At 34.0% G+C, this 16,103-nt stretch overlaps 1 protein-coding gene across 1 annotated transcript in view; it reads left to right on the top strand.

The window, feature by feature from the left end:
- Positions 1–14,063, top strand: part of LOC150079648 (97 kDa heat shock protein-like) — a 186,412-nt gene extending 172,349 nt beyond the window's left edge. Inside the window, exons 13-18 of the mRNA XM_090383811.1 lie at positions 361–489; positions 2,533–2,658; positions 2,773–2,880; positions 5,139–5,300; positions 11,267–11,386; positions 12,755–14,063. Coding sequence (XP_090239937.1) covers positions 361–489; positions 2,533–2,658; positions 2,773–2,880; positions 5,139–5,300; positions 11,267–11,386; positions 12,755–12,931 — 822 coding nt within the window. The 3' untranslated portion in view covers positions 12,932–14,063. The remainder of the gene's footprint in view (positions 1–360; positions 490–2,532; positions 2,659–2,772; positions 2,881–5,138; positions 5,301–11,266; positions 11,387–12,754) is intronic.
- Positions 14,064–16,103: the final 2,040 nt, after the last annotated feature.

The raw sequence follows: 16,103 nt of genomic DNA, 5'->3' as shown, positions 1-16,103 counted from the left end.
GCTTGATTTGGTGCCAATCAACTTTTGGCTATTTCCAAAATTAAAATTGGGCACGAAAGGAAAGTGATTTGAGCTGATTCAAGAAACTCAATCAAATGTGTTAGACCATCTAAAATCAGACATGATGGAACAAGTGTGTGATTACAGATTATATTGAAAAATATTAACAAAGTAAATATTTATCATTAAAAAAAATTAAACTGTATGTACACTACCATGATTCTCTCCCCCTTAGAAGAAACAGTTAAGGGAGAGAGAATTATGGCATTTACTGTTTTATCAAGCCAAATAAACATTACATACCTTGTGATACTCGTGTTTTATCTCTTTATAAATGCATTTCACATTTATCTATTGCAGGATAATGAGCAGAAGGATCAAAATGTTCAAAAGAAAACTAAAAATGTGGTTAAAAGTATTGAACTGCCAATTCAAGCAAATGTTCCACATTTATCACAGGTTGAAATGAATGATCTCATTGAAAGAGAGGTAAGAATCACTGAAATATTCCACTGTTTAAAAGATAGACTAATAGTATTGATTTGCAAAACTAATAAAATTATCTTTGATATCAATAGTTTGAGAATCTTACATAATTGTATATGCATAGGATGGTATATGTAAAATGTTGACACGTGTAAATTTTTCTAAAGAAATTAAATTCATTTACTCTTTGATTGTTACAAAAGTTATGAATTTTCATACTCAGATTGTTGGTAAATATTCTTATTTTACACACTTGTTTAGTGTGTCCTCCATTTTGATGAACAGGTTCCTTAATGCATACTCCAACGATTGTGATGGTGCATATCTTCATCAGTTTTATGACACAGCTGAACAATTGTGATTCCCAAGTCCATGGGTGACATTCAACTGTAGACAGCACTTTTCCTGTGGAACAACTTCCACAGGAAAAGTGCTTTCAAAAAATCCCACAAGAATATAGTGGGTTTGTCTGGACTAAGTTGGCCAAAAATACCTGCAGTTGTGATGATCAGGATGGCAGTATGTGAGGGCCAGAAACAGTGTGCAAAAAATTCAAAATTACTTTGTCTGCATATGATCTGGTGACATCTTGCATAAACCACTGTGTGGCCATGTGAAGTTGAATTGCTGTGGGCTACAGTTGAATGTCATTTTGAAGTGTATTCAGGTTTTGCTGTGAGTTCAGTTTCATTGAAGAAGGGTAAAATTAAACTGTCATGTGATAGGTCTACTGACATAGTGACTTCTCTCGTGAAGCTGGTGGTGGGCCTCTGTTCCCCCCCCCCACAAAAACGTATGCTTATTCACAGCACTGTCCAAATGAAATGCTTTTCATCTGAAAAGCAGGTATGATAATACTGCATTTACTGAGAACATTTTCAAATCCAATTTAAGCATTTGTTGAAAAGAACACAGATATTCCAACTTAAAGCTGCTTTTCTTATCTTTTCTGAATTACACTGAATTACACTGAAGTCAGAGGGCTTCAACGTCTTTTGGAATGTGGACATGGCCACACAATGTCATTTCATTCCTTTATTACACAGCCTTCCTCTTCAAAAGGCTGCTCATTTTCTTGCAGGTACCAGAGTTTCAAAAAAAAGGGGGAGTCTGTAATCTGTGCAATACTTGACCTCTCAGTGAAAAGATGCTTCACTTTAACCTTCTGCTTGATTATGAGATTCAACTTCCATCATTTTGTTAACTGATGGGAGCATATGGGTTTCCAAGGCATTTAAAGTGCTATGACTTAATGAATTTTCCAGGAACTGCCACAGACCAACTTTAGATAAAATTTGGCGGCAAGTTCTAATTGATGACATGTCAACATTTTGTGCAGCATCCTGTAGTAAAATTAATGATTACTTCTTTTGTCAATGTATTTTTGCAGCCTTGAAGCAACAAATCTTATCAACTGGTCCATACTTGCTATATTTGGTAGTAATACAAATAGTTAGGATTACATCTCCCAGAGATGCTAAGTGCAAGTGCTAAATTTGAATTACATATATAAATTAATAATATCCTTAACTTGAGTCCTTAAGTAATTGTTACACTTCAGTAACATATTATTATGGATCTTTAATGTCATATTTCCTCCTTCTGTGATACACAAAGCAGAAATAATTGCAGCTGTAAAAGTTTGCTGCTTGCTAACTGAAAATTTTTGATCTCTGAGAACAACAGAACAATTTCAGCATAAATAGTGTTGTCCACTCCCGAAAAAGTGATCTACATTGCCATGCTCTCTTTAAGAGAAATTAATGTGACTTTATTTCACATAGCATGCATGCATTTAGCAAATTAAGAATTAACATAATGCAACCTGTGTTGAATACATATAATTTTAGTGCATTGATATTTCAAGAATTGTAATACAAATTCTTACGGTCTTAATTCTTCAGTTAGGTACCAATTTCTATCTTAATGTCAGCTATTACTTACATTTACTAATTAAAAAAATTAAGTTATAAGGAATTGTTATGAATATTTGAACTATTTGCTTATCTTGAATTCTAAGCTTTATTTGGTTATTAATATTCTTAGGCTAAAATGGTTATGCAAGACAGAATGGAAAAGGAAAGAGCAGATGCCAAAAATGCTGTTGAGGAATATGTATATGAAATGAGAGGAAAAATAAGTGAAGAATTAGAGAAATTTATATCACAACAGGTACTCTTCCCCCAATACAAGGATATTTTGTTCTTTCTGACCTAAATACTTTGTGATTTGATGTTAAAATTAGAAATTACATATTCAGTTTTAATGTGGTCTTAAACTTCATAGGATAAAGAAAAATTCATGAAGTTTCTTGAAGAAACTGAAGACTGGTTGTATGATGAAGGTGAAGACCAGCCAAAGAGTATTTACACAGAGAGGTTAACAGAATTAAAGGTAAGACTTTTATATAGATCGATGCTTACTGCATGATATTAACATACTTTTCCATGTTACTTTAATTATTTTTTTCTCTCCTTTATTAGCACCAAGACAGAATGGTGCATGTAATGGTTTTGCATTGATATAAATGCTGCTTTGGAAGCATTATCTGTTGCTGCTATTATGTATTTTAAAATTTTAGTGACTTAATGAAGAGTGATTGATAAATTCTTAAACTGTGTAAAATATCGATATTATATAGTTATAATTAAATATTTTCTGTTAATAACATGAGAATTGAAGGGCAGAGTGAAAATGTAGGTAGATAACTAGTTATTGAGGGAAACAGTCCCTGCATTAAAATTGCATTTATTTTAATTTGGAGTTTTAGAAACAAATTAATTCAGAACTACACTGAGGCGCATTAGTAGTCAATGATATTGCTTTATTTATGCCTCCAAAAATTGTAGGCTCAGCTTACTACATCCTGCATTAACTGCAGATGACTCTGTATGAAAGAGGGGAGACATAGAGGCTTTTTTAATGAAGCTTGAGTTGAATATTGTTCTTGAGTTCTGTCACCAGGCCTTCAAGTCCAAATGCAAATGTGCTGGCAGCGTGTGAAGAGACTGCCTGTTCCAGATCATCTGGTAGTTTGAATCCAAGAAACAAGCATGTCCATGAAAATCAAATTCTTTGTTTGCCACCATTGATGAACAGCCAGTAGTAATCATGTCGGTATATCCAGTTGTAACTACTTGGACAGCAAAACATTATTGCCATTTTTCAGTATGTTTTCAGGTTTGTCTTTGTGAATTAGTAGAATGTAAATGTAATTGAACCTTCCAAATTGGATCAATGTGTTTTTTTTTTTTTTTTTAGATAAATAGATAAATCTGGCAGACTATCTGAAAATTGGGTGATTTTATTTTTGGCCATTTACTCAAACAGTCCATTCAGAGTTTCTGGGTACCATAATTCATATGCAAAGAACTATATAAAGCATTACATTGTTCACACAAAAAGGAGTTGGTTGATGTCTTCCTTTTACATGAAAGACACTTACCATGCAGTGTAAACAATGGTGCAGACGACACAGTGACTAGTTTGCAATTTTATAGCACTTTTGCAAGTAAGGAGGTGGATGTCATTGCCCCCCTGTAGTTTCATCATAGTCTTATATACGACTATGATGAAACCATATTAGGAATATCGTATTCAGCTCTGTGGGGCTACTACGCCTTACATATAAAGAGGTTCAGGGAAGGGGAACCAGATTGGTGGAAGCTAATCAATATTCATATGAAAAACAGCTTAGAAGGTGTGGACTTAAAAAGCTTTGGAACTTGAGATCTTAGGGGATACCTTATTCAGGTACACGAGACCCTTTTTGTGTGGGGGAGTGTAAATAAAATGATTGGAGGGGCTATATTCTCACTGGCAGGTGAGATAAGAACAAGGAGTTATAAATATAAAATCCTTGCGTAAAAGCATGTTATAACAATGGAATAAGTTACTTCCTAGTATGGACATGATAGGAAACTTAAGGCGGAACTGGGTGGTCACTTTTTGGAGATGGGGAAATTATGAATGATGGTGTTTTTTTTTTTTTTTAATTTCTTTATTTGTCAAAGATAAAGATATGGAAATCATTATTAACCATTAATAGCAATAATATTTCAATTAGAGAATGCATTTGACCTATTCAACAGCTTGGATATATGTCATTCTTAATTTAATATTTAATGAATGGAGTCTTCAGGAGTACCCAACTACCTCACTTTTCAAGGAATAAATAAAGCAATAGTTGATAAATCATTTATCACAACTCAATTTACTCTATCCTTCTCACTCTAGATCTCTTGTCATATAAGGCCTACCTGTGGGATATGGAGGTGGGGGAAGCAGGTATCATGATCTTATTCCTTTTAAACCACTGGAAAACTTTACTATTTTGCTGAGAAACTTTTAAACTTCTGCCTCACAGAATGCAAGGTAGATTTGAGCTGTCTTGAATGTTATCGACACTAGAGTAGTTCACATAATTAACCTTTGGCTGTAGGTAGATGTTACACTGATTACTAATAACAAATGTTTGACATGTGCTTTATTAGTGCACATTCCATGTAATAAAATTTCTAAAAAATATGTGAATATGTTGTGTAATTGATAAAGCCTTTACTCTGTCATTGAAAACACTTGGAAATGCTAGAAAAAGTAATTTCAACTGAAATTATCCTTATGTAAAATGCACTTGTTTTTCATTAATCTAGAAACATGGAGAACCAGTAATACATAAAATGCTGGAATTTAATCAAAGAAGTGCTGCTATTGAAGAATTTGCTCGCCTTCTTCAACAAACAAATAAGGTCCTGGATTTATATTCGTGTAAAGATGAGACGTACTCCCACATTGAACCAGAAGAAATGGAAAAGGTAAATTGTGTTACAAATCTTTTGAAAAAGCATGATTTATGTGATTCATCATCATCAGCCATTTTCAATCCACTGCAGGATGAAGGCCTCTCCAGCAACTTTCCAGTTCCTTCTGTTTTGAGCACTGGCCATCCATTTACTACTCAAAAACTCATGAATTTCATCTATCCATCTCCGCCTTTGTCTTCCAGGTTTTCTTCTAGCTCCTCTTGGGTACCATTCTGTTATTTTCTTAGTCCATCTGTCATCATGTCTTCTAGCTATATGTCCTGCCCAAGACCATTTTAGTTCTTTAGTTTTGATAAGAATGTCCTTTACTTGAGTTTGCTGCCTAATCCATGTGTTTCTCTTCTTATCTAACAGTCTGATTCCCAATATAATTCGTTCCATTCTTCGCTGTGTAGTTCTTAGCTTCTCTTCCAGTCTTTTGGTGAGTGCCCAAGTTTCACTTCCATAAGTCATGGTGGGGAGTATACATTGGTTCATTATTTTACGTTTCAGACAAACTGGGATATTGCTCTTCAGTATGTGACTATATTTCCTGAATGCTATCCATCCAAAATTTATTCTTCTCTTGACTTCCAGCCATTTATCATTATTACAGCTAATAACTTGTCCCAGATAAGTATATGACTCCACCTTTTCAATTACTGCTCCTTCAATCATTATTTCCCTTTCTGTGGCATACTTGTTCATCATTACTTTTGTTTTAGCCATATTCATCTTTAGTCCAAAATCCTTACTAACTGTGCATAACTGATTAAGATTTTCCTCTAATTCTTTGGGATCGTGGCTTATGACCACAATGTCATCTGCAAATCGTAAATGGTTTAGGTACTCTCCGTTCACATTGACTCCTTTCTGCGACCAGTCTAATCTTCTGAAAGCTTCCTCAAGGGCAGCAGTAAACAGCTTCGGAGATATTGTGTCTCCTTGTCGAACTCCTTTCTCGATTTTAAATTTCCTACTGTCTTTGTCTAGTCTAATAAAGGATGTAGCACTCTCATATATTTTCTTCAAAATCATAATATATGGAGTATCTATGCCTTGTCTTTCCAGTGCCCCAAACATTGCCTTATGCTGTATGGAGTCAAATGCCTTTTCATAATCCACAAATGCCAGGCATAATGGTGTTTTATATTCATTTGCTTTCTCCATTAGCTGTGATATTACGTGAAGGTGATCCATAGTTGAGAATCCTGTCCTAAAGCCAGCTTGCTCTTTCGGTTGATTCTCATCAAGTATTCTTTCTAATCTGTTAGTAATGACCCTTGTCAACAACTTGTAGATATGGGATAACAAGCTAATTGGTCTATAATTTCCAATTTCTGATTTATCTCCTTTCTTATGCAGCAAAACTATGATTGCATTATTCCACTGCTTAGGCATCACACCTTTTCTAATGCACTTTGTGAAGAGCCTTGCCAGTTTTTGTGTTATGTCTCTTCCTCCCAATTTTAACAACTCTACAGTAACTTCATCTTCCCCCGGGGCTTTCCGATTCTTCATTTTCTTCAATGCATGTTCTACCTCATCAGGAAGAATACCGGGTATGTCGTATGTGTTGCTACTTTGCAATCCATCTTCCCCACTGCTGGTATCATTCCCTCGCTCCTTGTATAATTCTCTATAGTAGTCTTCTGCTATTTGAATTATGCCTTCTCTGCTGTTTATAAGTACATCATCGCTATTCTTCAGTTTCAGTATCATTTGTCTTTCTGTATTACTGCTCATGGCTGCTGATTTAAATCCTTTGTTTTCCCTTAATGCTTGTTCTACTTTTCTTGTGTTAAATCTTCTTATGTCCTCTCTGAGTCTCTTTCTAATGGCTTTGCATAACTCAGTATACTCAATTTTCTCCCTGTCAGTGTTTTTCTTGCTCTTCATTTGTCGTCTTTGGTTCATCATGACAAGTATTTCTTGACTAATTTTTTCTTCTTTGGATTTCTGTTTCCCTATAGGTTTCTTGGGCTTTATCACTTTCAGAAAGTTGTAATATTCCTCGTCGATACCTTGGTCCTGAGCAGTCTGCAGAAGCTCAAACTTGTTCTTAAGTTCCAGTACATACTGCTTTTTCTCCTCCTCTGTTATTTCAAAGACCTTTGTATTATTTACTCGAGTCAGTTTTTTCCTTTCCTTTCCTACATCTATATCAAGTGTACATCTTACCATTCTGTGATCACTTGCAGCATTTACCTTATTCAGGACGGTAACATCATTCACAATATATCTTCTGTTAGTGAGGATGAAGTCGATTTCATTAGTTGTTAATCCATTTGGACTCTTCCATGTCCACTTTCTGTTCACCCTTTTCTTGAAAAAAGTGTTCATTACTGACATTCCTTGAGATTCTGCAAATTCCACAAGTCTTTCACCTCTTTTATTTCTTTCACCAATTCCAAAATTTCCTATAGTTCCTCTTTCTGCGCTGTTTTGCCTTTTTCCAACCTTAGCATTGAAGTCCCCCATAATAATAGTGTAGTGGGTTTTCTGCTCATCTAGAAGACTCTCAATTTCAGTGTACATTTCTTCAACCTCTTCATCATCATGGCTCGATGTTGGTGCATAAATCATTATAATCTTTAGCTTGTACCTCTTAGAAATCTTGAGTATTAGTCTTGACACCCTTGGTGACGTACTTTTGAATTCCAAAATGTTGTTTTTAAAATCTTTATGGACCAGAAACCCAACTCCACCTTCACTCCTTTCACTGTTTCCATTGGTGTACAGCAGATTTCCACTTGATAAACTTATAAGTGATTCATTTCTTCTTCTTGTTTCAGCCAAACCGATGATATTCCAACGTCTTAACTCTATGCAGGTTACCATTAAAATCAATTGTAATGATAATGAAGGAAGATGTACCCTGGTGTGAATTTGAATCAGGATATGCTCGCGCACACGCATGCACTATATTCTCTCTGATTCAAATTCAGATTATTTAACCTACAGTGTATTCTGAAAAGTCACTACCATTCCCTAACTCATGTTAGTGTTATATGCATTTTCAGTCTGAATTGGGTTCTCTGACTTGTGAATAGCTTGTCTGATTTGAAAGGACTACCAGAACCCACTACAGTCAAAAATCATTATAATGAAATTGAGTGGAGCTATGATGAAAATTCACTATACATTATACAGCTTATGCCATCTTTAAATTTTACATTTCTACTGCTCCTTCATAAGTGTATACAAAATCATGGAGAATTCAGCCAACTCTCTCACTACAAATGTGCATGTAATTCATTTTGTTTGCATTACTAAAATCAAATCACACTACAATTTGCTTTTGATTAAAAAAAAAAAAAAGGGTGATTTTCCAGTCATAGCTCTTGCATCTTTGTCACTGCATGTACCTGCTCCATACGTAAGAATGGCAATGACTATACTTCAAAAAATATCTTTGTATTGGAGGATTAAAAAATAAATAACTTAAGGAATTCACAGTGAGATATATGCAGTTTTTCTCTGTTTCCTACACATAACAGATCAGAGTATCTTTTTTTTTTTTTTTTTTTTTTTTTTTATATAATAGTCATGCAGCTCAGTGTGTAAAAGCTGAAATTTAAAGCAAGTACTATAATTGTACGTACCCTCTAGAGGGAGGAAGAGGGAGAGAGAGTATCCATATTTTGGAATATTGTACTTGCAGTTCATGCAAAAAAATGTTTTTTTTTATAAGACGATTGCTTATTCAGTAAAACTTTAATTTAGTGCAAACTGCTTTTACAAATTAGTTGCCTAAGCTGGTCATAGAGTGCTTCCATGAACCTATAATCACTTTGACATTATTTTAGAACAGCTTTCATTGAAGAGAAATATGAAATGTGTAGTATGCGGATTCAGTTGGAAAAAGGTTTGATTATATTTTGGAACTGGGTGTAATCTCTTCCTTTAAAATGGCTTCTGTGATTAATTACTTCTGCATATAGCAGTTTATTTACATGAAAAAAAAAAATAATGGTAAATAAATAAAATAATCCAGTTCCACCCAACCGAGGTAAAATTTTGCAATTCTATAAAATATGCTTGAATGGATTGAGTAAGCTGAATGTGAATGGCATTCTTTCTCTTGCTGAGACTGCACACATGAGGTGGCATAAATTTGAGTTTAGGAAGGATGGTTTCAGGATAGATGTGCAGAAGTTTGCCTTCAGCTAGCAAGTGGTTGATTGTTGGAATAGACTTCCATCTGTTGTGGAAGTGGATAGTTTGAATAAATTCAAGGAAGAACTAGACAAATTCTTGGAAGGTAAGGATGGGTGGTGGTGGTAGTGGTGGTGATGGTGTGTGTGTTTTGCTAATGCTATATAAACTTGCCTTCTTGCATCATTTGCCACTACTACTCTATCAAACAGATTTTTACAGCTTTGCTCACACTAGGAATTTTCTGTTTATGTAAAACTGGTCACCAGTTCATACGAGTACTGCTAACTTACATAACTATAATTTGTAAATGCAATTTGTGCTAAAAGAGAAGAAATATTACACCCCCCTTTCCCTCACTGATTTCTAATATTAAACAACAAATATATCACAAAATATAGATTGTACAGTTATACATAATAAACAAAATAATGCTTCTTTAACATATGACTTCTATATAGAGTTGTGTAACTATTGTGGTGACAGAAACAAACCTTGTCAACCAATGTTATATATAAAAACAAAGTTTTATATTTTATTTGAGAGAATTAATTTGTAACTATGAAGGTGTTTAAGACCTTGAATGGGTTGGGTAAGCTCAATGCTGATGCAATCCTTCTCGGCTCAAACCAAACATGAGGAGGCATGAATTCAAACTGTGGGAACATGGTTGCATGTCAGACATTTGGAAATTTGCCTTTAGCCAGAGGGTGGTTGATTGTTGGAACAAACTCCTATCTGGTGCTATGCAGGTAGGTAGTTTGAATAAATTTAAGGAAGAACTAAATAAACTGTTAGGAGATGGACAGGTGAATAGGAAGGGTTTTTTTTTTTTTTTTTTGCTGATGCTATATAAGCTTGTTTTCTTGCATCATTTGCCACTAATAATAATAATGTAACAGGCTGTGTTGCCACAGTCCAAGATCATCCTTCATATGCTGCGTATGTTGTGTAACATGGAATGGTAATTGTGTTGAATGCACACCTTGGGCTCATCAGCTGAGTCCATATGACACTGGGCACCATTTCTTTAATATAACTCCACAGAGAATTATCACACATTGTCAATTCCAGGGTCTGTGAAAGCCATTGCAATCCCAGTGAAACCTCCTTATCCATCAGTTAGAAAATGGCTTTCAGATCTTTCCAAACAATGGTTGCGTGATGAGCTATTGTTCTGTATCTGCATGTTAAATATTATCAGCATAAATATCTGAAGAAAACTGGAAATTTCAGCCTCTGTTTTGATCCTTTTCTCAGTGGTATAAATAGAAAAACAAAAAACAATTAAAATTGGAAACTGTAACATTAGAAAATCTCAATGTTACTTAGTGTACATATTTTTGAAAGTAAAATGAAACTAATCACTTATGATGCCTTCCTAACAGAGTGGTTTTACTGTAAAACCAGAACCAAAACTGTCATCTATTGATGTGCTCTTTGAACATGTGTAGATCTGTGCTCTGGTGTAGACCTTTCTGCATAGGAGACCAGGCTATGCTCCTTGGGCTGTAAGTTTCCATTTGAGGAAACTTGCAGCCTGAGAAGTATAACCATTTCCAAAGTACATTTTTTCAATTCCTGCACTTTTCATGTTAAGGAGCTTTTGTTGTATACAGATTTGAAGTAGGATTTGGGGTAAATCTTATGAGAGAAAATGTGAACTTTTTAACTTTAATTTGCATTTGGTGATGAGGAAAATTGCTGAAAGCAGCAGTTTAGTAAGGCACCAAAGTTAGTGTGCACTGATATTAGATATATTGGTAAATAAAATAACTTCTGTAGCATATATTTGTTTACCTACTTTAAATTTGTTTTAGGTGAAGAAATGTGTTCAAGAAAAACAACTTTGGTTAGACCAACAACTGGGACTTCTCTCTCAGACCTTACCTCATCAGAATCCTCCTGTTCTTGTTTCACAGATTAGGCAGGAAAAGGAGGTAAGTTATTCACATTATCTTCAGTCCTATTTTTTCTTTTTTTTTTCATGTTTTCAAAATATGAAGTATGTGCTGTTTATAGACCTATTAAAATTACAAGATTAATGCAGCATCCGATCACTGTAGTTATTCTTAGGCACATTTGTCATTAGTCTTTGCAACCTTGTGCATAGAGTAGGAATTTTAAAAAAAGGAGAGGGGGTGCATAGAATTTTTAAATGTTTTGAAATTGATTCTTATTTCAAACTTAACTTAGCAGGAATCCTGAGCAGAGAAGCTGCTCTATTTTCTATTCATCTGTTATCTTGTACACACTTATAAAAATAAAAGTAATCAAAACTTTACCTTTTATCTTCTCACAAATATATTTACTGTTCTGAAGTGAAAATCCAAACAGCATCAAATTTCCTTATGGAAATGTAAGGGTAAACCATCTTGGTACAAGAGGCACATTGTTTTTGGGATCATCCTGAACAAAAATGTGGGGATGAAGTAATTTTCCAGTATGTCTTGATACACTTGAACTTGTGGTTCTTCTTTTTATGAAGAAGAATGAGCCATACACCTTTCTGCAACATATAGCACCAAACATGTCAACTTTGGGACTCTCAAGGTTCCAAAACCATGTTGGGTTTTCCACTTTCTCTGTGATGTGGAACTTGGACTTGTTACTAAGCACAAAACATTTAAGCAGCATTTCTGCCATCTTAGTAAACATTTTGACAATGTTTGATGTCTGATCTTGTTATCAGTCATAATAGCTTGTTACCATCTGCAACTTTTATTGTTTTAGATGCATCCACTTATGGAACACTCACTGCACTTTTTAGTATACCTAGTTCAGTTCATCCACAGCCCACAAAAATCGACTTATAGGTTGATTTTTGTGAACTGTGGATGAAACTCTTTAATTCCTTAACAGTTCTTCGCTTACAGTAGACCTGCTGGTCTTACTGTGGCACCCAAAACATCAGGCAGGTACAAAAGTCTTTTGCCTATCATAGTTTGTCTGCCCAGTTTTTTTGTGACACCTTGTACAAATTTCTTCTTAACTTGCATTGAAGACTTTTTTTTCTTTGTTTCTTCCTCCCAAAAAAAAATTATGTTGTGCTCTTTCTGCACTTGGATTTTTGTTTACTCTACAGGTGGCTAGTTTAGTAGTCAGTAGCAAATGAGCTGAAAACTCTGACTTTAATTTTACCGCATGTCAACACACATACACTGTAGTGAACACATTTACAAACTTAAAAGTTGACACTATTCTTGATATACCCTGTGTATTTTAAAATATTATTCCTAAATATGAATACAGGGCTTTGATATCAAATCACATTTGGAATTTAACTTCTTTTTTTTTGTCATTTCTAGTTCTTGGAAAATACAGTGAAACCAATTGTGAATAAACCAAAGCCAAAGGCTGAAGTTCCTCCTCCTGAGAAAGCACCTGGAGACTCTGCCAGTGGAGAAAATAGCACCTCAGGTAATGCAGAACAGAATACTAATGAGCAGCAACGGCAACAACCAGAAAAAATGGAGACTAATTGATTCCATCCAAGAATAGATCAAAGTTGACTTATCTTTCATGTGAGATGTCTTCAAGGACATTAACAAAGAAATTTGTCTTGCATATAAATCTAGCATTCCTTCATTGAAACATGGCTTCATTTATTTACCGTACATGCACAAATACATACACAGACCTAGCTATGTTTTGTTTTTGGATCATCAGTGGTACACTTATCATTATGGTTGTGCTGCTAGAGACATTTCTTGGTGACTTGTATTGAAAAGCATCTCCTATGGAAGAAGCTATACTGTACAAAAGTTAGAATATATTAAAAAGCATGTAATTTAAATTTATAGGAGTATTTATAAACTAGATACTTCATGTATATGAAGTTAATTTTCTGTATTGCACAGAATAAATTAATTTTCAAAGTAATTGGGTATTGTTATTGGGCTTTGAAACATTGTTTCAGGTAATGTTAAAGCTGTCGTAATGGTTTTGTTTCACTCTTTTTATCATTTTATAACCGAGGTCTAATTTTTGTTGCACCTAGAAAACTATTGAGAAATTAAAGAATAGCTAGAAAATGACAATGCAATTTTTTATTTGAAAAATCTCAAAGCATGTTAGCATATAACTCCTCTGCTACATAGACAGGCTTGTTATTGAGCTACAGTTCCATTATTCTAAAATGGATGTTTTAAAAAAAGGAAACTACAGAGTAGCGAGCGGAGAAAGAAAAGCCATGTATGAAGTTCATTTCATAACATTCATTTAAAATGTTAATAAGCTTATGGTGACTAACATTTGTAAAATTTGTTCATTTTGTTTATTTATTTTTTAATAAGTGCTTTCATATGCACTACACAGTGTATTATATATATTAAAAAAAAAAAAAGTGTATAGAAATCAATGTACGGTATTACGAAGAATCTGAATTTCCATGTACTAATGTAAAAATGTGATCAATATCAAAGGGCTTAATAATTAGAGTAATAAAAATGCCTTCATATATCAGCCAGAGTGGTTCCACCTCCAGTTAAATGGGGAAATTAAAAAAAATAAATAAATAGGAAGTTTACTTATGTGAGAACTGTTGTGATGAATTTTGTCACTTTGAATTATTCTAAAGGCAAACAGAAATCCCCATTTGTTGTTTTATGCAGAAAACTGAACAAGTGTAAATTTTTATAATTTTAGTTTAGTAAACTCATTTGTGCTGAAAGTGAAGTCTATTGTCTAAATGCACATGTTCTTGTGATTTTTTTTTTTTTTATCAGATAAATAATATCTTCTATATTGATAAACATGTCTTATTTTTACATGATCCTTCAGCACAAGAGTTGTCCACTATTCTTCAAATTTTACAGCATATTATATAAATGTTCCTGTCATAACTGGGTTTCAGTGTGAATGTCCTAATTTCCAAACTATTTGAATATTAACTGAATCCTGCCCCATCAAATTCTTGGCTGTAATATCAAGGTATGCTAGGGAAAAGCTTAGATTATAACTGCAGTTGGTAGTTATGATCCAGATTGGCAATTTTTAACATGTTGCAATTCTTAAGCAGCCTGAGATAGGGTTTTTGAATTATAAAAAAAATCTATTGAATTATAAGCATCCTATTCCAATGGTTGCTATGTAGTTGCTGGCACCAAATATAAAGGCAGCAACAAACATTTTAATGCTTATTAAAAATAATTCATTGTATACAATTACATTATGAAAACATAGTTTGCATTTAGGATGAACTGAAATTTTCTTTCAAACTGCAGCCCAAGAATGTACTTTTATAAAAGTATAGATTTGTTTATTGTTTATCATTTGTTTATTGCCTTTTGTTGTTTATTGCATAAACATATAATATAATAAACCTTAATGTGAGAGGCAAACAGAGGGCAAAAATAATCAAGCAGACATAGATGGGCCATAATTGGTCAAATGAAAGAGTAAAATATCAAAGCACATTTTTTCAAATATAATTATATAAAATATAATTATATTTGTTTATTGCCTTTTTTTCAAATGGTTGTTCTGGGCTAAGTCTAGATTCCTAATTTTGTGATTTTACTTATATAAAATTAAAATTTGGCTGTTTGATTTTGGTGTAACTGTGTCCTTGTAACGAGTATCAGTTCTAATGTTGACAGATTTGATCCCCCCCCCATATGTTTTTTATTATTAAAATACTTTTGAATTTAAGTAAACTAAATGTAGTGCAATTCAAGATTCTGCCCCCTTTCTGGGTTTTCAATAATTAGACAAAATAAAATACATACTATTACCCCTTGTGGAATAAGTCTACTTCCATTAAGCCTTTATGCCACTGTTAGCTTCAGTATATGCTGACATGTCATCTTGTTATTCCACCCTGGTTGAGTAAATTACTGAACTGCTTTCTCCTGTTTATTTAATTACTGAGCTCTCCCTTTCTCTCTCAATAAATGCTACATTGTAGTCATTTCCAGAGTGTCAGCGCCAATTTTTGTTAGACATTGGCCATCTTGCCAACTTGGACTGTGTACAACTGGGTACCAGTTGTGCTTGGTTATGTGCAAGGTAATTTTGTGCTGTGCATTGCATGCTGTGTAGCTCCCTGTGTATTGTCCCTATATAAAATAGGTTACTGTGGCCTCTTAACTCCTGTACAGTAGCATTCAATGAGAACTAAGCTCTTCTGAGCACCCTCCAGTCTTTTATATAACTTTGTTTAACAAAAATGTTTCCTGGCTGTAGTAGTTTTGACATTTCCATTTGGTGATTATTTCAGCCACCATTTATATCTGTTGCAGTTTTGCTGAATTGGCACAAATTATTAATATGGCATTCCATTGACTTCCCCATTGAAACTCACTAAGCTGAGTGCCCTACTACTGTATTTCGTTGACCTACTAATGTGAATGCAGTTGCCTTTTACTTATTCCTAATGTGTGGATGCATGGTATAGTTAATCTTTCCCAAATTCAAAGGGTGTGTGGATATTTTTGGCAATAGTGTATTTCATCCATTTACTCTCAATACAAAAAACTGTCTTCATAAGAAGAAATAAAGTAATTCAATTAATTGCATTACGAGAATTTGTTTATAGTACACATATCAAACGCGTATCTTTCTAGTATACAGAAAATGATCCAACTACCAGAAAACTTTCTGACAATGGCAGTCCTTTAGCTGGAGACTTTAATGTTGTGAGAGTCCAACAGAGGG

This window comes from Mastigoproctus giganteus, chromosome 10 (genome assembly GCF_048544385.1).
Source record: "Mastigoproctus giganteus isolate SK-2022 chromosome 10, ASM4854438v1, whole genome shotgun sequence".
Lineage (NCBI taxonomy): Eukaryota > Metazoa > Arthropoda > Arachnida > Uropygi > Thelyphonidae > Mastigoproctus > Mastigoproctus giganteus.
Note: the sequence above shows the minus strand (reverse complement) of the source record. Positions and strands in the feature narration are given on the sequence as shown.